The sequence below is a fragment of the Aotus nancymaae genome, unplaced genomic scaffold (assembly GCF_030222135.1).
Source record: "Aotus nancymaae isolate 86718 unplaced genomic scaffold, 86718_ANA_hifiasm-v0.15.2.pri h1tg000058l, whole genome shotgun sequence".
NCBI lineage: Eukaryota > Metazoa > Chordata > Mammalia > Primates > Aotidae > Aotus > Aotus nancymaae.
The window spans coordinates 21,656,145-21,677,990 of NW_026988472.1; the positions used below are offsets into that span (position 1 = coordinate 21,656,145).

A 21,846-nucleotide genomic window follows, 5' to 3' on the forward strand; every position below is an offset into this window, starting at 1 on the left:
AAGTCTTGCAAACTTCATATAGTCTTATAATAGGCTTATACCATTACACAATCATATGGACCATTGTTTAGGTTGCTATAGCAGCTGTGTATACTATACTGACTGTAGCTGAAAATGAACTCTGGTACAGAAAACCATTAAATGGAATTGTTGTTAGAAATGTTAGCCAATAAAATAAGAAAAGTACCAGGGTGTCCAATCTACTATCAGATATATACAAGTTATTTCTTTCTTGAATTTGCAATATGTGACACAGACCATAGATGGTCTGCAAAATCTGAAATGTTTTTCTTTTATCCCTTTACAGAAAAAGGTTGCCTACCCTACAATAGAACACTTTTCTGCCACAAAAATGAATGAACTAAGATTACATTAATCAATTTGTATAGTTCTCAAAAATATAATGTTGACCAAAAAAATGCAAGCTTCAGAATGATATTTGCAGGGTGATAAAGTTTAAAGATCTACAAAATCAATATATCCTATTTATAGATACAGTGCCTATGCAATAAAGTTATAAATCATGCACAAGAATGACAAACTCTGAAATCAAGACAAGGAAGACTCACAGGGTGCCCCAACTATATTATAAATGTTATTGCTTAAAAAGAAAAAAATATATATATATCTAAAGCAAACATGTCATGTAAAGATTTGATAAAGCAGTCAAAGAGGTGTGTGTGTACATATATATATATACACACACATAGAGATAAATATCTATATATGGAAATTTATATACATATATATTATATACCTATATAATGCTTTTCTAGAGAATCTTAACATACCAACTGAGCTGTAGACTGTTGAACAACAATAAATGTGCTTTTTAAACCATTAAGTCTTTGGTGGTTTGTTTTTTAGCAATAGCTAGCTGATACAGCAGAGACCTCTCATCCCCTTTCCCCGCATATGGCACCACAGTCTTTACTCACTCCAGGCTATTCCCTCAAGTCTCCCTCCTTCAGGAATCTACAAATGAAAAGGAGGCCTCAGTCACTATGCTCATACTCCTAAACTCCAGGGTACACACAGTAAACTAGCTTTAAGGGAGGTAAGCAACTGTGAGATAGGCCTATGGGTTCCCAGCTTTGCATGCCAGGAAGTGGTTTGGCAACCCTTGATGCTAGGACCCTTCATCTTGAAATCCTACTTTAAGTGGCTTCTGGCAGGTAGGAAGTAACCTCTCACCATAAATATAGATTATAGAAGATCCTATTCTCTTCTTCCCCTTCTCCCCAGGTAAGTCCTTTTAGAATCTGAAGGTAAGGGCATGTGAGATTGACTGTGGTAGTGCTGGTTTGTCACTCTCAGAAAATCCTGAAAGAAGAAAACTGGCCAAGTCTTACTGGCTTTTGTTCTGAGTGCAATATATTCAGCACGTGGGCCAGATGTCATTTCTGGAGAAAAAGGAAAAGTCCCACTTATTTTCTTACTATACAATAAATAATTTCTAACAATGAGTGCTTCACCAGTAGAAGTGTCTTTTGAATACTGACAGTGCCACTACTGAATATAATCAAGGAGAGGCCTGTGGACTACCTTTCAGAGACACTGAATAAGTGGTTTCTACAGAGTGTGCAAAATCAAACATGATGATCTCTTAGGTCGCTTCCACCTCCAACATTCTCCAACTCCATGAGAAGCAGCGTTGGTTAAAACAACTAACACTGGGTCAAGTGTCCAAAAACCGGGTCTTGGTCTTGGCTTTGGGCCCTTAAACTTCCTAATTCTCAGTGTTGCAGATACTGTGGGCCTCCCACTTAATTGGTATCCCTCCTCTCTTCTTCCTTAAAGGCAGAACTCTAATTCGGATTAGGTGCTGCTCACTCTTCCACATGTTCAAGGAAGATGATCCCAGGTTTGACTATTGTAGTAAATAAAGATTAGTGTAGACCAGTCTCCTAACTTATTCTGTGTCACAGACAAATACAAAAATTATACTATTTGTAATTTGTATTCATTGGGTTAAGAGGATGAAGCTGGTCCATCCATTCCTGGCCCTGCCCAACTGTTCTGTAGGGTCAAGGATATCTACACCACAGAGAAATCTGTAACTTCATTTTCTATTCCTGTAGCTAGAGATTGGTTTGGCATGGACATGTGACCCAGTCTTGGCCAATGGAAACTGAATAGAACTATGTTGAAAAAAGAGGCATTCTTTTCCAATAAAAAGAAGTACAAAGGAAGAAATCTCCCTCTTCATCATGTCTGCATGTAATGTTTAGACCTAAAACTACCTGTAGATGTTTTAAAACATGGCTCCTAAAGTCCTTTGAAATACCACCCATCAAAAACTAGGATCTATGTCTTCTCTTTTTGAATCTGAGATCATGTGACTCCTGAATAGGATCAAGCAAAAATGATTCTGGTTTCCAGGACAACATATTAAGACACAAAAACTTCTACTTCATGTCTCTTGGAATCCTCACTTTTAAGATCTAGATTCCATGTTGTAAAGAAGCCAAGAAGAGGTCCACATGGAAAAGAACCAAGGCCTCCAGCCCTCAGCCGTAGCTAAGCAATCAGTATTAAACAGTAACAAATTGCTAGCCCCTAGTCAAGCTGCCTCAGCTGATGCCACATGGAGCAAGGTAAGCCCTGCAGATACCTACACAAATTACAAAATCATAAGCAAAAAAAGACTGCTATTACTTCATGTAATAAAAAATAACTGCTATTACTTTAAATACTAAGTTTGATGGTGGTTTGTTATGCAGAAATATATAATGGATACACGGTCCTCTTGCAGTTATCAGGGGAGACACCAAAAAGAAGCCAAAGAAGACAGATAAAAAGATGGAAAGTGCCTGGATCCTCAACACTGCTTGTGATAATAAGTTAGTCAACCATAGAATCACTCTGCCTCTGAACATATTATATGAGGTAATACATTTTACAGTTTTAAATTGCTTTTATTGCATATTCTATCACTTGCAATTAAAACATCTCAAATGATACCCTCGGTTTTTTCCTCTCTGAAATTGAGATTAATTTAACTTCCCTGCTTAACTCACAAAAATACCTTCTGTGATAGAAGTTAGGTTTTTCAACATTCACTGACCTTACATTGAGCGGTCATATGTGCCTGAACTGGGCATGCACAAACGAGTAAGACAAAGACCCACAGCCACCCAGAGTAGCCCATGATCAATCACTCTCTCTGTTGCAACAAAAACTTACATTCACTATGGAAGCATGAAAAACAGATACATGGAAAGAAAAAAAAGTATCCCATACTCTCGCTATCTCAGGACAACAACTAATTGACATTCCAGTGTGTTTCCCTTCATACTTTCTGAAGTTTTGTATTTTGTGTGTATGTGTGTCAATACACACATGCAAAAAACAGATGATGTTCTGGCAAAAGTTTATGAGCATGTATCATGTAAACATACAAACATAAAAAACTATTCCTTCAACTACCTCTTCACAATATTCCTCTAAGAATATATGAATTAAAGCTATTATCACTAGATTAGTTCATAAAACAGTTGGTTCAGAAAACAGGCAAAAAATTAAGGGTTTTTCAGAATCTAGCCAATGTGTCTGGCCAAGGTAGACCTCTGGGCAGTGTCCTGATCAAATAAAAGATGACTGCATCAGGTTATTCAAAGTTTGGAGAACTGTAGTATCAAATTAGACCTATGAATCCTAGCCTATTCAGCCTTCCTGTAAATACAGCAGAAGTAAAATAGCAGGAGTAATCCAAGAGTCAATAAACACCTCTGAAATCACTAATTCAAACACCCTATCCTGACCAACACCACCTTCTATCCATCGGACTTGCTTGCCTAAGAGCTACTACAATCGTTTTTAAATTTTTACCAAGCCTTCCAATGAAACAAATCCTCTATTTTCCCATATCCAGCTAAGACTACTTGGTGCAAAACTTCATTCATTCTCTTACACAAACCTCAAACATGCTTACCCTTCAATTCTGTCACATCCTCTGTGACAGAAATTGTCCCTGGATGAACCTAGCTGTCTTTTTCACAGCTGCATCTGCCTGGCCCACTATGACTCAAATTATCAACTCTATTTAGATGACTACTCTCAAGCTGAAGAGCTTGAGACAAGCATCTGAGTGCAGGTGGTTCATTTGGGAGGTAAGCCTAAAAAGCAGAATGAAGGAGTTGGGTGGGAAATGGGAGAGGGAAGGAAGTAAGGCTAATAAGGACTTCATTTTAAAACTGGTTTCCACTGTGGCAAATGGGGCTCATTCCCACTGGAGATCCACAGAGGACTGTGTAAATTGTACCCCAAATTATCCATCTAAAGGACAGACAGGTTGAGGCCGTATTCATCAACTACCATCTCCCTTAACTTGGGGGTGACCCCATGGGCATTACCTTCCCCACACTTCTCATCAGTAACTGAGCTGCATTCCCTGCCAGAGGAGAAAGGCCCAAGGCAGAAAGGAAGAGAAACACTGCAGTGTGCGCTGCGACAGAAGCTCAAGATGGGATGTTGGCAACGTGCACAGAATCTTTCACCACAGCTGCATGGACATGTGGCTCAGAGCATCCAAGGACTGCTATCAGCCTATGTAGCTCCCCAGGCTACACAGCCATTCCTGCCTCCATTCTAAATCTTAAAAATCTCTTATGGTATCTCTTCCTTTAGATATCCCACAGACACCTCCAACTAAAAATGACAGAAACTGAGAGGAGTCAGAAACACATCCATAGATTTAAACTTTTTGAGAGAATTTGCTGATGGGAACAGCATGGGGCTTTTTCAATTGAGTGGTTTTGCCAATGGATGAGGCTGTGAGGACACCCGCCAGGCTCTGGAACCCAGGCATCAGCAATTCTTCTTGAATTGGGACATGTCAATTAGACTGACTGTCCCACCCCTAAAGAATCGGTGGCACTCAGGGCTGTGCACTGCCATATTCTGTGGGATGATATAACTCCTGTCGTTGTTACTGGTCTTGTTGCTTTTCAACTCCAGGATACAGGCTGTCAGGTCACTGATACACATTGCAAAATGCATTGTTCAATAGAGGTTCAACTGTCTTCCCTCTCAAAATGTCATACAAGAAGTTTTGTTTCCAATTACATACTTATTTTGTTATCCCTAATAATCCTTTGTTGGTTCTCTTTTATTTTATTTTATTTTTATTTGTTTGTTTATTTATTTATTTTTTAAATTATTTATTTTTTTATTGCATTTTAGGTTTTGGGGTACATGTGAAGAAATGCAAGATTGTTGCATAGGTGCATACACGGCAGTGTGATTTGCTGCCTTCCTCCCCTTCACCTATAGCTGGCATTTCTCCCCATGCTATCTCTCCCCAACTCCCCACCCCCCGCTGTCCCTCCCCTATTTCCCCCCAACAGACCCCAGTGTATAGTGCTCCCCTCCCTGTGTCCATGTGTTCTCATTGTTCAACACCCGTCTATGAGTGAGAACATGTGGTGTTTGATTTTCTGTTCCTGTGTCAGTTTGCTGAGAATGATGGTTTCCAGGTTCATCTATGTCCCTACAAAGGACACGAACTCATCGTTTTTGATGGCTGCATAATATTCCATGGTGTATATGTGCCACATTTTCCCTGTCCAGTCTATCATTGATGGGCATTTGGGTTGGTTCCAGGTCTTTGCTATTGTAAACTGTGCTGCAATGAATATTTGTGTGCATGTGTCCTTATAGTAGAACGATTTTTTTGTATTTTTAGTAGAGACGGGGTTTCACCATGTTGGCCAGGCTGGTCTCGAACTCCTGACCTCAGGTGATCCACCCGCCTTGACCTTGAAGAGTGCTGGGATTACAAGTGTGAGCCACCACACCTGGTCATAACATCCGTTCATTCCCTCATGAGTAAACAACAGGTTCACATCTGTATGAGCAACATAATTTTACCCTTTTGAAAAATATAGTTTAACCACTTCGGAAGTCATAACAAGAAATCCAATAGATTCACCTGTAAGATCCAGGTAAACATTGTTGACAAGGAAATGTAACTCGTGAGCAGTTAAAAGCTAGGCATGTCCTTTCTTCACTCTCAGAGGTTAATCCAGAGCACCAATAGAGCTTTGTTGACACCCTCATTTTCTCATTTTAAATCCTCTCTCTACAAATTTTGTGTTTCTGTTTTGTTCTGGTTTACTTATGGCCATTAAGTTACTCCCCCTTATTGGGAGAAATTGTTTGAAATCTGATTTTATGGTCTAACAATCTGGAGATCTCCCTAAGTGCATCCATGGTTTATAGAAATCTAGTCCCTGTTGGGTGACAGGCAACAGAAAATCTGGTTTGTCGTCCTTTTTGTTAGTTTATTTTCCTAAGCTAAATCACTTAAGAATTTCATGCCCTTTGGTAAGAAAAGAGCTATTAAAATCTGAACTGGGAAGATTTTCTGATTTTGTGTTCACTCTTGACCCATGACTGAAATTGCAGAACTGAAGCTACAAACCCTATTTCTCTCTATCTGTAACACCCTAACCTCTGATTGTATGAGTGTGTAATGTTTGCCTACCTTTGCACAGTATTAATATACTAGATTATAAAGTCTCCCAAATTAAACGAGTTCTATTCTGGCATATCTAGACAAATAAGTGCTTATATAAATTGAATATACCTAGAATTTCCTAAAATACAGAAATTGTACTATTGATTTTTAAATGTGCTAGTTTAAAAGTATATATTATTCTAGAAACCAACTCAAAACCATTTTAAGAATTCAGATTTATCTAAGTTATGTAACTCTTTGGCAAATAAGACTAGTTTAAGACTTTGAGTTTAATGTAAAAATCTCTGATTTATCAGTGTTATATTTAATACATGCATATATTTTTATACTCTTGGGTATGTTTTCCCTAAACTTATACAGCTTTTTGATCAAATGAGCTAGAATTATTCCTGTTAAATATTTAAAACTATTTAAAAACTTAAATCTATTTTTAAGCAAATTGAATCATTGTTCTAATGAACTTATAGTTCCATAGTAATGAGGTTGTGTACTATGTTACCTTGAAGAGCATTTCCAAAATCTTTCAATAACTGAAGATCTTGGATATTCACTGGCTTTCCAAATCATTTCTAAGTAAGACAGCAATACTGAAAAATTGATTAGCAAGCACGGTTTTTATTTATACACTATTGCTTGTTATTTGTACATGCTACAAAGAGGCTCTATCTTTGGGTCTGCAAATGAACATGTTCATTTCTGCCACACTATGGAATTAAATAAGGGAAGTATGTGGCTGGATAAAGCTCAGTGAAGTATATTCATGAGATTGACTAGGCTGCTAAAATGACAGAAATTCACAATTATCTACTCTCTGGTTTTCTTTGTGAAATACAAGTGGCTGCTTAAAAGTTATAATTAACACATGTGAATGAGATTACTAGGAATCTCAAGATAACGAAATTTTTACTATGGCAAAAAAGGTATATTTCTGTTTTAAAGAAAAATAACTTGTTCCAGGATAGAAATGAGGAAGAATGGTGAAGGATAAAACATGAATGAATTAAGAAAGTTGTAGGAGGTTTGCAGAAAGAGTCTGAAAAGGAACACAATTTTGTGCTAACATATTGCCAAATCTGGCTCGGTTTCGATGGTTTATTTGTGAGACTATTAAAAGTAAATAGTGGGTTATTTAGAAACAAATATTTCATTGAAACAAATCTAGAATTTAGTTTGTCTGTGAAAATGAGTTTTCTTGGAGTATTGGTCTGTTCTTAATAAGAGGCTGTAAAAGATTACTTTTGACATGTATTTATTTCCTATGACTGCCATAACACATTACCACAAACATGGTGGCTTAAAACAACACATGTTTATTTTCCTACAGTTCTGGATATCAGAAGTCTGAAATCAGTTCGGCTAGGCTGAAGTCAAGGTGTTAACGGGCATGATCTCTCCAGAGGATCAAGAAAAGAATCCATTTCCTTGCCTTTTCCAGCTTCTACAACTGCATTCCTTGGCTCCTGCCTCTTTTCTCCATCTTCAAAGCCAGCAGTGCAGCATCTTGTTTCACTCCTCACATTGTCTTCTTCCTCTGTGATCAAACCTGCTGCTGCCTCTCTCTTATAACACTTGTCCCAGGCTCACCTGCATGATCTACAAAAAATACAATAATCTCCCAACCTCAATCTCTTTATCTGCAAAGTTCCCACTGCCATATAAAGTGACATACACAGGTTTCAGGGAGTAGAACTTGAATATCTTTGGGGGTCATAATTTAGCTCAAAATATTACCTATGTAATCCTGCCCCCAAAGTAGGGATTCTGCATCTTACTACAGTACCACCCTTTTCCCCTGACTTTATCATGCCCTTGATTATTCTCTTAAAAATTAAAAAAAAAAAAAAACACAAATTCTGAATTAAGAATGTGTTAAGGGCTTTTGTATGTTTATCTAAACATTGTACTGTCACTTTAATTAACAGAAAGTCAAGCTACAACCATTCATGTACTTAGCCACCCATGATCCTACCTTAATTCTCAAATCTCCTAGCAATTTTGCCTTTCAAAATCAAATTCAAAATTTTAAATGAAATAAAATAAAACTCTATAAATCTTTTACATTTAGATTTATCTTTGAGATTTCCAACAGAGTACCTAAAAATAGGAAAGATTTGTTCCTTCACCTCATAAAAAGAGAGATGTTAGATAAAATTAGCTTTGTTTGCTGTTAGCATTGATGAGTTGCATGGAAAAAAAAAATCAAAAGAGGTGCTATCCAGCCTGGGCAACATAACTGAGATCATGTCTCTAAAAAAAAAAAAATTAGCCAGGCATGGTAGTGTACACTTGTACTCCCACTTACTTGGGAGGCTCAGGATGACTTGAGCCCAGGAGTTTGAGGTTACAGTGAGCCATGATTGCCCCACTGCACTCCATCCTGGGTGACAAAGTGAGACCCTGTCTCAAAAAAGAAAAGAAAAGAAAAGAGGTACTCAGCCTTCCCTAGATTAAATCTGAATATAAAATATATTATTAATATAAGTATTTCAGAAGTTCTAGATTGTATGAGAAGTTCCTAGAGATTTGCCAGTTCCTCCACTGTCCATACTATGTTTCTAATTATCAGAGTCCTGCTGGTGCTCTCCTTCATGATATTAGACAACAAAATTATAGTGCTATCAGTCATCATTTCAGTAGATTTCTAAAACTATTTAGTCACAACTTTCTCTTTTAAATTTTATGAACCATCTTTCTTCAGGGCTTTTTAAATTGAGGATGCCCATCAAACTTTTTTATGGAGATTTAGTAAAATACAGATGTTTAGAATATACTCTAGACTTATTTGAAAATAGGCTTAATCATTAGTCTTACAAATGTTTTGTCCAAAACTTTTTTACATTGTATTTTATCTTATTTTGTATGTCACAATTTCTTCTTCAGTTGTATTATGTTTGTTATGTACTTCCATCAGACTTTTTACTTTATCACAAGTCATAAGTGAACCACAGGCACTTTAAGTCTCTGTCATCTCCAAATACTTTTTTTTTTTTTTAAGAATTGTAGTTCACTTTGTGGCCTAGTCTGGAGTGCAGTGCTACAATTGTAGCTCACTGCAGCTCAGAACTCCTTTGCTTGAGAGATTCTCCCCAGCTCAGTTCAGCTGGGGAGAATCTCTTGTAGCTGGGACGATAGTTATGTACCACCACATTCAGCTAATTTTTAAAATACTTTTGTAGAGATGGAGGTCTCACTATGTTGCCCAAGCTGGTCTTGAACTCCTGGCCTCAAAGGTTCCTCTTGCCTCAGCCTTCCACGTTGCCTGGATTACAGGCATGAGCCAGCATGCCTGGCTCTCCAGATAGTTTTTGATTTACCTTGATGCTTCCCTAAAGGCCCTACAATCAGCTACAGGATGGAGATTTTTGTCTTCAACAAAGAATTGTCTTAGAGCACCATGAAAAAGGTCAGTATCTCAAGTACTTCAAATACTAGGCTCTTGAACACAGGCTTCTCATGCCATCACATAGCCACATTTAAGATCATAGTTAGTGGACAGAGTCAGAATTTCCAGAACACTGTAACTGAGACATATTTGTGTTCATAACACAGTTTAACACAATGTCCAGTGGAACAAGACCTAAGTTTGCAAAGTCTAAAGACCTATACTATAAAATCAGCCCTTTTCTCCTAACCTGTCTGGCCTTCCCCAAATAAAGTACAAGTAAATATTCTTGGGAGTGAGTTATTGAGTGCTTCCCAAGAAATCCAAGAGACCTAACAACTTGGTATTGAAGACTTTAGCTTCTTTTTCTCAGAGGAGAACATTGAACATTTTCTCTTTTGAGACCCTTTTTTCAGGATACAGTAGAGGAAAGAGCCTCAATAACATGTAAGGAAGGCCAGGCTGTTGTTCTACTGTGTGGCCCACTCACCATGTGACTTTACTTGAGCTGATTACCATCACTGGGCCTCAGTGGCCTCAGCTGTAAAATGGAGACCCTAAAAGAATCCTGTCCTCTGAACCCTATTTACCCATTTTCCATAGATATATTTTGTTAGGAAAAGACCTAACAAACTGTACATCTCTAGCTGACCTTTGAAATAATTTTTCCATTTTCCTCACTGGAAACTGATGGGCCCCCAAGTAAACTATGCTGTAGGAGACTAGAACCCAGTTCTGCGTCTCCTTTCAGTATGTTGTTGCTTCTTGTCATGAAGACTCCCTTTCACAGTTGCCTTCGTGGATTCTTTTCATCATACGTTTCACAACTCAACAATCTCACAACTGCCACATCTAACATGCCCCTCTGTTGCTAATTGGTTTCCTTAATATCTTTTGCTTTCACAGAAGTAGTTTAGCAACATTTTCATCAGTATTATTCTAAAATCCTAAATATAAGAAGGATAAATCTGTTTTCATGAAGACTCTGAAGGAGAAACAATACCAAATGCAGGTCCTGTTTACCGCTTTTTATTAGATCTAAAATCTAAATCTAAAAAGTTTGAGGACTGGTACTGGTCAATGAACTGTCTGTTACCAGTCAGTTACAATAAGTATGGACAGAAACACTGAGAGATGGCATTTAGGAATTTGCATATCATCTGATTTGGCCACAACATTTGAATTAGTGGGCTCACTTTTTGAACAAGGTATATACCAGTGCAGTTGTTAAACTCGAATGACAAGTCAAATATGAGTGGCATACTAGTAATAAAACCACATATCAGTTCACAATGTACCAGAACAAGAAAAACAAGGAAGTTTGCTAATACTGGTCCTACACCAATGATATTTTGAGAAGCACTACACAATATAGTACTTCATTAAATGAGATTGATTGTTCTGAATACTGTGGACTTAGAATTAATTTATAGTGAGAGTAACAATCTCAAGTATCTCCATTAATCAGACAACTACTATAAATTAATGAAGTGGATCAGATATGGGATTTCATAGGGAAGAGTGTGGAAAGACTATGGCAAACCAGAGGGCCAGTCTTCATGGAGCAGTAGCTAGTCATTTCTTTGTGACTGTAATCATGTGTACTCTAATTTTTACATCTCAAGAGAGCCAGAAATCACAACTTTCAGGTAAAATGTTCTTGATTTTCAACTGTTACCAGCTTAGATGTCTGCTTAGAACTAGCATACATATCTGCCATCCATATTGAGTTGTAAGATGCTACTTTGTAGATTATGCTTTAGGAAATAATTTATTAGAGATTAGTAGTATCAGGGCTGTCCTTGCCATTTGGAAGATGTGCTTGTCTAAATCCCAGAAGGCTTTCTTGCCATACCATGTCCACTGAACATCATATTTCCAGGCACCTCATTGTCAAGCTGCCCACCCCACCACTGTGTGATTTTTTTATGGAGAGCCGTGGAGCACTCCCAGCCTTAGCCCAGCTCCTTGCTTTCTCTTCTGTGCATTTGAGCTGCAAGCAGGCCTCTCTCCAGCAGCTCCAAGTGGGGAGTCTCCTTCAGCTCATCACTTCATGGTGACATCAGTGCCCCCTCCCCTTGCTGAAGTAAAACATCTTTGTGTCCAGGACATGGGTTTCTCACAATCCAGTTTTTAAACACTGGATTTAAGACTGCTATTTCCTTTATTCTCAGGACACTCCTGTGAATTAGCCAAAGGCCAAGGTGGGTCCTTCTGCTTAGACAGAGGCAGAGAGAGGGCGAGTCACAAGGCAGGAGGAGCAAAGGGGACACCAGAGTGGGGACCACCTGGCTCATCCCTCTTCCGTTGTCTACTTCCTCTGCTGGGCACTCTCCTGTCTCTCCATAGGGTTCAGCAGGATGTGGTTCTCACAGCCAGTGGCCCAAGTGCCCAATAGTAACCTGAGAACCAGGCCCAGATACACCCTGTGGAAGCCTGCCTGCATGTCTGGGGTTAGGGAAGGAGACAGATGCAGCTGTTTGTTAAGGACCACACTGTGCATATCCCAAGTGGACTCAATCTTTGGGAAAACTAAAGATAGAGGGGCTCTTGTTATGGCTATTTTACACATGAGCAAATCTGCTCTGTGAGAGTAAATGAAAGTCCAAGATCGCATGGCCAGAAAGTGGTGAACTGGGATCTTAAACCCAGGTTGTCTGATGTGTTATTGAATCTGTCTGGGCAGCCTCTGGCCAGCAGGCAGCAGAGTGTGGCCGTAGAGGATCCAAAGAACAGGTGAAAACCTAAAATATGGACATTCACAGGCAAGGGGACAGATTGCTACAACACTTGATGTGACACCTTTTTAAAATAGTACAGAGCATGAATTTTTAAAAGTACAGTACATGCTTTGGAGGCCATCACTCGAGACAGAATTACACAGGTCATTTGTATACCTTTCAAACCTGTTTTTGGCCACTGATAACTCTATGCTGTTCTATGAAATACATGATCATACACAGATTATTTTTTCTGGGAATGCAATTGATAATTGTGTTTATAATGGATTACATTTACAAATAAGTTTTCTAATATTTAGTAACCAGTAAGAACTGATTAGATTGCATGTCCTAGGCCACAGAACTTTCATATAATGTTACCAGTTAATTTAACAGTGTCCAGTGTCCACAAGAGGACAGAAGAATATATTCCTAACAAAGTTTCACAGTACCAGTTACTAACCACTATCTCAAGTCCTCTTTTGGAATGAGGCAGAAATAAATAAAATAACATGACCATAACTGGTGTTTTTTTTTGCATTTTTCCTTGTGTTTTCTGCATCACTCCTCAATATCCATGTAAAGCCTGTCCCATTAAGTTCATGCCAGCCAGTATGCAATATGCCCCCTCTGCACTCACCCCTGTGGCCACCACCCTCTTACTTTAGACATTCCCTATCATGAATAAAGCCTCCCGCACCTAAGTCAGAGTTTGCAACTCCACCCCAGGTCCCAGCATCAGGCTGAGAATTTAACAAGCCTAGGAGGCCCCCAGCCAACTCCCTGGCCTCAAAAGGCCTTCCAGTTCAAAGCCAATGAGGATGCCTGTGTCTTTACCCGTCAGCTCTTCCCACCAGGGCTGGTGCTCTCACTATCACCATTGGAAACTGTCCCCTTTAAAATCACTGATATTAACACCCCACACTGGCCATACGTTCCACTCATTCAGCTCTCTATGGGATAGCTTCTCCTAGATATCTCACAGACACCTCCAACACAAAACGAGAGAACCTAAGAGAAGTCAGGGGCGCTGTCATTAAAGACTTTAATAGCATGGGCTGATGGCAGCGGCCTGGATCTCTCATCTATGGAAATTTTTGAGGCTAGATGAAGCTGTTGATGAAGTCCTGCCAGGTTCTGAGACCCAGGCATCCATCCTTCTTGGGCTAGGGCACTTCATCAACCTGAGGGTGGGTACAACCTCCAAGAAGCATCTGAGCTGCTTATCCTTGTGCATGGCCCTCTCCATGTGTTCTGGGGTGATGGGTACCCTGTAGCTATTCTGGGTCTCCTTGCCTGCCTGCCCCAAGATGTTGGCTGTCAGATACTAGAGACTAGAGAATACCAGCCAGGAAAACAGGTGTGGATGAGCTTAGGCGCTAGTCATACTGACCTTCTCACAGAAAGCCATCCATGTGGCTAACGAGAAACTGCAGCTAGGCTTTTGTGGAGCAGGAAAGAATCTCCTTTCCAAAGCTCCTTTTTGCCCTGACATGGTCTTGGTGAGTTTTGTCTTGACCAGCCCTCATTGATTTTCCCATTGGCCTGAGCCTCTCCAGGCACCAGTGCTTATTCCCGCCCACTGTGCTCCAGGCCCTCCTTGGTCAGGGAACTGCCTTTGTGACAAAATCAACTTTGTGATATTATTGGTGTTCACTGGGCCCTGATCAAACCTGGCCTCGAAATGTCTGTGACAGGAACCTACTCACCCTAATAAGTGGACCATCTATTTGAGGAAAGTCCAACTTTGTACTTGACTTAAACATTCTAGCAACAACCAAAAATATGTGTTTCAATTAAAACATTGTCCTGTCTTCAGTACACCACTCCAGGTTCTCTGATTCTAACTTTGTATTGCCAGTGAGCTCATTTACATTCCTGTGTAAGCTATAAGTCCCTAACAGACATGATCAATGTATCGTACAGTAGAGGTTCAATTGCCACTCCTCTCATGCTGTAATAAAACCTGTTTTACTTCCATTTACATACTCATTTCAATATCTCTAGTCAATATTCCTATGTCTGTCCTTTGGGTTATCTTATAAGCTGGTCCAAACATCTGCTTATTCTCTCATGAGTTAGATATAATCTTTAAAATGTATTAATTTCTTTAAGTCTGAAATTGAAAGTAAAATATACATCACAAACCTGCTTCTTCTCCAGAGTGCTCTACCAAGACAAATGGAGATCCATGGCTACAACAGTCCATGTCAGGAACTGGGAATTATTCTTGACATCTCTCACTGCTATACCTTCATATCCAAACAATCATCACATTCTTAACCTTATGCATTCTTAATATTGCTCCAATAATCCACTCTGACTATTCCAGTCCAGGCCATTATTCTTACCTTGACAACTACAGTAGCCCACTTCCTAGCCTCTCTGTTTCTCCCTTCACTCTCTTCCAATCCATTTTGCAGAGTAATAAGTTTCTAAAACTAAATTTTATCATGACACTTGTTGCTTAAAACTCATCAGTGCCTTCCCACTGCCTCTGGAATAAAGCTTGAAATCCTAGGATGCTGTTTCCTGCTTTTTCTTCAGCCTGGCTTCTTCATCTACCAGTTTTCAGTTTAAACCTATGTTCTGGAAATCTTTGCCTCATTTCCCAAACTTGGTTAGATACCCCTCAATTTACCTTCAGAGAGGCACTTATCTTTCACTTTGCAGGATTTACCTTAAATAAAATATGTGATGGATTAATAATTTGTCTGATGTTTATATATCCTATTCCAAGATGATTGGGGCCTGTCTACCTTATTCACCACTTTATCCTCAGAGACCAGCACAGGGTCTGAAACACAGAACATACCCAAGAAATACTCATTGAGTCCATAAATAAAGTCACACAAATCTAACCTCAAATTCTGGCTGCTCTGGAAGACTATGAGTAAGAGTTTCCTCCTTTTCTTTTTTGAGACAAGGTCCTCCCAGGATCAGGGGATCCTCCTGCTTTATCCTCCTGAGTAGCTGGGACCACAGGCATGCATCACCACTCCCAGCTAATTTTTGTATTTTTTGTAGAGGTGGGGTCTCGCCATATTACCCAGGCTGGTCTCAAACTCCTGGGGTCAAGCAATTTGCCCACCACTGTGCCTGGCCCAATTGCCCTCTTTAGTAAGATGGAGATAATATTATCTACCTCAGGGACACTGTGAAACACAATGATGCCTATCACAGTGCCTGGCACAAAGCAAGGGTTCATGAAACAGACATTTTTACTATCTACATTACCACTTTAAGTGGAATACAGAAGGGCACTGTGAAGGCCAGGCAAGCAAAATGGCAGGCTGCAGGGGCCTTCACAAAGCACAGTAACACTGGTGTGCTCACCTAGACTTCGGCCCAATCCATCCTTCAAGATCCAGAAACTTGAGCAAACCCCTGCTGAGAACTGATTAGACTCAGGGAATCTCAGGATGTCCAAACTCACTCAAGACTGAAGCTCATAGACACAGTGTCTGTTCATTGACTATGAGAAAGAAAACTTCCCAATAGTGTATGATTCCATTAATATGAAATATTAATAATAGTCAAATCCATAGAGACAGAAAGTAGATTAGTAGGTTACCAGGGACTAGGGGCAAGGGAAATGAAGAGTGACTGTCAATGGGTAGAGGACTTCTTTTTGGTGTAATGAAAATGTTCTAAAACTAGACAGTGGTGATGACTGTATATCATTGTGAATATACTGAAACCTACTGAATTGTACACTTGAAATGGTGAAATTTATGTTATATGAATTACATTACAATTGAAGAAAAACAATAACTCTCCAGTGACCATGTAGCTTGCTCTACCTTCTCTCCCTCATGGCAGACTCTGCCAATGCCAAATCCATCAATGTTTGCTCAACGAGCATAGTATCAGAGAGAGAGGAGAGAGTTACAGAATTTGAATGCTGAATAGGGTCAGGTTGTGATGGACTCTATGTCCTTCTGTCAGGAGGGACACATTTCTATTGGTTTGGACTGCATTTACATGATGTGGTAGACATTGTTAGTTGCCTATTCATTTTCCATTCCTATCACTATCTTAAGAGAATATAGTTTTGTTATGGGTGGCAATGGGCCCAACCACAGGCAGGCCATGACTAGTCTAATCCAATGTTCCCAAACTTTGCTGATAATAAAATCAGCTGGAGCCCTTGCTTAAAGAACGAAAGGGAAATAAAAAGAAAAGACATAAGCTTGGCTCCCATCCCAGACACAGCAAATCACAATTTCCAGAGATAATCCTAGTAATCTATATATTTAACAAGCCCCCAGGTAACTCTAATCATCACTAGGGAAGTTTGAGGAATACTAGTCTAAGCCATTGGTGGCAAGCATTCCTAGACCTGGATTTCCTAGCATCCCTTGCAGCTAAATGATTGATCAGTTCTGGTCAGAGACCTAAAGTCATTTCTGTTACAGAGATTTCTGGAAAAGCTATAGTTTTTAATAAAAGGAGGAAGACAAAGTAAAGTCTATTAGGGAGATTTATGGAAAAACTATAGTCATTAATAAAAAGAGAAAGCTATCTAGCCTTCCTTCTTCAGCTCTTCTTCCTGTTTTGAATGTAGCTATGATGATTGGAAATGCACTAGCAACCCAAGCAAAAGACCAATGGTTTTGCAGGGACATCAACTTTGCCAATGTTGAGCAGCTGAAATAATGTCAGTAACTGTCTATTTCCAATTTCTAGTTACATAAGAAAAATAAACCCTAGGTTAACTCTAGAGTTAGGTGTTTGTTCCTTGTACCAAATGCATTTCTAACCACATGACTGACACTATCAACATTTGCCTCTGTGACACATCCTAGACCATGCTTCATTCATAAGGGTCTTACCCCTTCTGGGTGAGATACTCCTTCCTTAGATATGTTAAGGCAGTGATTGGGGTTAGTCAAGACCTGCATAAATGGCAGCCATCTATCTTTTTAACAAGACCATGTCCACTTCCTTTTTCCATATCTATTTGATTTATCATTTAACTCTCAGAGAACCTATATTTTTTCAAATTCTTTTGGGACATTTCAGATATCCCTTGTGACACTGACATTTTACAAGATAGATTTTCTTTTTCCTGAACAGAATTATGTCTGAAAAATTATATCAAGGGTTGGCAAACTTTCTCTGTAAAATGTTAGTAAATATTTTAGGCTTTGTGGACTACATTATGTTTATTGCAACTACTCAACTCTGTTGTTTTAGTCCCAAAACAGTCACAAACAATACACAAATGAAAGGGCATGGGTTTGTTCCAATAAAACTTTATTGATAAAAACAGGCAATTCCCAGATTAGGCCCATGGGATGTAGTTTGCCAACTCCTCAACTGTGAGACAATCTTCACTAAAAACGTTGAGGAAAAATATTGGATCTACCTGTAAGAATCAAATAGGCTATCATCACATCTGATTTCTTGCTGTATCCCTGTCACTTGGAAAAATAATAAACTGGGGAAAAGAGTATAGTGGCATGCATCTTGGCCAAGACCCATTCCAGTTATAATTCCTTAGGGAATAAAGATGCTGCTATATTTATTGAGCTTTTACTCCCTACCAGGTGTTTTGGAAAGTATTTCCAAATAAATGTTGATCTGCCAAGGTTCAAGATCTCTACTTAAAATCCTGACTCATATTTTAAGAATCATAGCCAGGCAACCCGGATAAGGGAGATGGCTCTAACATGTAAGTATCCTGTGACTCTGCCATGAATTGCAACTAGCCAATCTAACATATAGGCAGAAGGAGGATAAAATTGAGTGAAGTAAAATAAATAAGAGTCTTTCTTACATTCAATGCTTTCTTAAATATGTAGTTTTTCAACTTAAGGCTTTTTTTTTTTTTTTGGAGATGGAGTTATGCTCTTGTTGCCCAGGCTGGAGTGCAGTGGAATGATCTTGGCTCACTGCAACCTCCGCCTCCCAGGTTCAAGTGATTCTCCTGCCTCAGCCTCCCAAGTAGCTGGGATTACAGGCATGCACCACTACACCCAGTTAATTTTGTATTTTTAGTAGAGACGGATTCTCCATGTTGGTTAGGCTGGTCTCAAACTCCCGACCTCAGGTGATCCACCTACCTCGGCCTCCCAAAGTGTTGAGATTACAGGTGTGAGCCACTGCCCCTGGCCAACTTAAGTCTTTAAAATCATTTTGTATACCCAAAGTAAAACTTACCAGAATGGTTTTCATTTACCCATAATATAAATATTTGGGAGGGGTTGTTTCCACTTCTCATTTGTAGCCTTTTCATTAAAGTCTTGACTCTGATGCAAATTTTTTTTTGAAAACTTAACCCAAATCTGCTCTTTATTTTATGATATGAGAATAGCCCAAAGGTAGAAATATTGTGTTGACTTATAAACTGATATACCTACTGCAACTCTAAGAAGACAGGAAAGTGGCCTTGTTTTATTATTCATGACAAAGTTGTTAAGCCAACTGTCTCAACTAGTTTAGAACTAGCACTGAAAGACAGAGTGAAATCCCAAGAGGACCAGCCTCCAGTAGCTGAATTTTCAGCCTCTAGTAAACTATGTTTTCTAAAAATGGCCACAACAGTATTTTTGGTTTACATCCCTCTCCCTTCCCTTGAATCTGGGCAGAACTCTGTAACTACATCGACAAAGAGAAGGAAGCAGAAATGATGTCCCACACTCCCAAGCCTGGATCACAAAAGCTGATATGGCTTCCATCTGGCCTTCCCTCATTCTTAGAACACTCACCCTTGGAAGCAGCTACCATACTCTAAGGAAGCCCAAACTCACCCACACAAAGAAATCAAATGGAGAAGTTCTGAGCCTCCCAGCAACAGCCAATATCAAAACATGTGAGCAGCAAGACATGTGAGTGAAGGCGCCTTCAACAGATTCTAACCTCCAATCTTTGAGCCACCCTAGCTGATGCACAGTGGATGACAGATGAGATAACCCTTTTGAGCCCTGCCAAGAATGCAGTCATAAGCAAAATAAATGTTGTTATTTTAACTGAGTTTTGAGCATAGTAACTAGAACACAGATTCAGAATTAAATACACTTATGAACAAATTTCACTTGAAACAAAGTAAACCGTATGTTTTGCTTCTCATTTTGATCCCAAATGCAGGCAGAAATAAAAAATATACATACTTCTTCCAACAGTGACATCCTGCTGCATGATGCTTATGTACAGCTGTAGGGTCAGCTGGGGGGCTGACCCCAAGAAAGCCTGGATCACCGATGCCCGGCTGAACGCTGATCGGTGGGTAATTAGCTTGCCTTCTGCCTGGCCCACCTCCTTCTCAATCTCCTCTGAGAGGCCATTTTTTGGCATTTGCCTCTTCTTGGTGATACTGACATAAGGCTCTTCATTGTTGCCTGACTGAAAGTAGATGCAGAAGACTTCAAAACACCTGAAAACAAATCAGCAAGTCAGAATAATTAGAGACAGACAGGATTCTGGCTTTTCATGCTCATCCTACTTACTTTTAGCTTGATTCTCAAAGCCTTGACTTGGCTACTCTGAACTGTAGTCACTCTTCTAAATCAACCACTCCAAGGACCAATTCTCAGTATGCAGTCCTCTTGAGGCTTTCCAGCAGGCCAATGGGAATTGAATGAGAACCAAATGAAGAGGTAACACCAAAGGCCACTGAAGCAAGGAAATCTCTTAGAGAATGGAAAGTGGTTCTGGCTCCAGAGCCACAGAAAAAAATGTGCATACTAGCTGTGTAGCCACAGCCAAGTTGCTTACTAACCCCACTCCCGTGCATTCCCTCCACTATGAAGCAGATATAATACCCACTTTGTCATATTGCTGTGAAAAATGGTGATAACACAGTGTGACTGTGCACATGCACGCACACATGTGTATGCGTGTTCCACATCCAAAAAATGCCCCGAACCACCCCAGTTAAAGCAGAAGCTATGGCTTGGAAATGGTCCAGCACAGGGCAGCTTGCCATCTAGCATTTCACTGGGAGACCACAATACGTTAGCTATCTCTCTGTTTTCATAAGCCCTTACAGGGCAGGACTAAACTCAATCCCACCTAGGGATAGAGCCTTAACCAGTGACCTTTCCAGACTGAGAATACCTGGGTTTTAAAATTTGGATTTCCTCTCTAGGTAAAAATATAGATGCTGAAGGGGGAAGAGTACTGATGTCTGTGATTAACTTTGAAGTACACACACACACACACACACACACACACGAATTGATGGATAAATATGTGAAACAAAATGTTAATTGTAGAATCTAGGTGGTGGGTACTTGGGTGTTTGCTATAGAATTCCTTCAACTTTTCTTCTGTGTGTTTAAAAATTTCCATATGCCAGATATAGGTGAAGGGGAGGAAGGCAGCAAATCACACTGCCATGTGTGTACCTATGCAACAATCTTGTATGTTCTTCACATGTACCCCAAAAGCTAAAATGCAATAAAAAAAAATTTCATAGTAAAATTCTGAGGGAAAAATGTGTTTTCCTGAGGAGTAAGAAAAATGTTCACGACCTTAGGTTTAAAACTTGTTAAAGGACTTTTTGCCCCTCCTCTAACATGCACTTTTATATCAATTTATGATGCTGCCAGAAGATTTTAATGGCTTTATCTATTTCATTAAATGTTAATGTTATAATATTTACTTTATACTCTTACCCCGAGGTGACTATAGCAACTAGAATGTATTTATAATTTGAAATAATAAAATAAAGCTTGATGTAAGAGAGGAAATGCAGGAACCTTTCTGGTGAGTTCGAAGTGGACTTATTTTGTGATCAATACCATTGTTCATTTGTTGTTAGGGGAAAGAAGGTGCATAATGTGTGGGGGTGTGGGAGTGGGAGTTGATTTGTATAGTACATTTTGTCCCACGGGGTCAAGAACACTTTAATATATTACACGAAAACATGTAAAACCGTATAGACCAGTTTTTTCAGTTGGAAATAATGTCAATGAAGTTCAGGCCATGAGTTCAATCCCAAGCATGTCTAGTTGAATTTTCTCTGAAGGAAAACTCAAATTAATGACTGAGATTGTATAGGGCCTAGCAACTTCACACTGTTGGACCACTGACCAAAACAAGGATTAGAAAACAGAATAAACAGGCTGAGCGTGGTGGCTCACGTCTGTAATCCCAGCACTTTGGGAGCCTGAGGCAGGTGGATCACCTGAGGTCAGAAGTTTGAGACCAGCCTGGCCAACATGGCGAAACCACATCTCTATTAAAAATACAAAAATTAGCCAGACATGGTGGTGCACCCCTGTATTCCTACCTAATGGGGAGGCCGAGGGAGGAGA

General features: G+C 39.5%; 1 protein-coding gene across 1 annotated transcript in view; it reads right to left on the minus strand.

The window, feature by feature from the left end:
• Nucleotides 1-21,846, minus strand: part of XK (X-linked Kx blood group antigen, Kell and VPS13A binding protein) — a 46,447-nt gene that overhangs the window by 18,254 nt on the left and 6,347 nt on the right. The window contains exon 2 of the mRNA XM_012448105.2: nt 19,699-19,961. Within this exon, the coding sequence (XP_012303528.1) occupies nt 19,699-19,961 (263 nt within the window). The remainder of the gene's footprint in view (nt 1-19,698; nt 19,962-21,846) is intronic.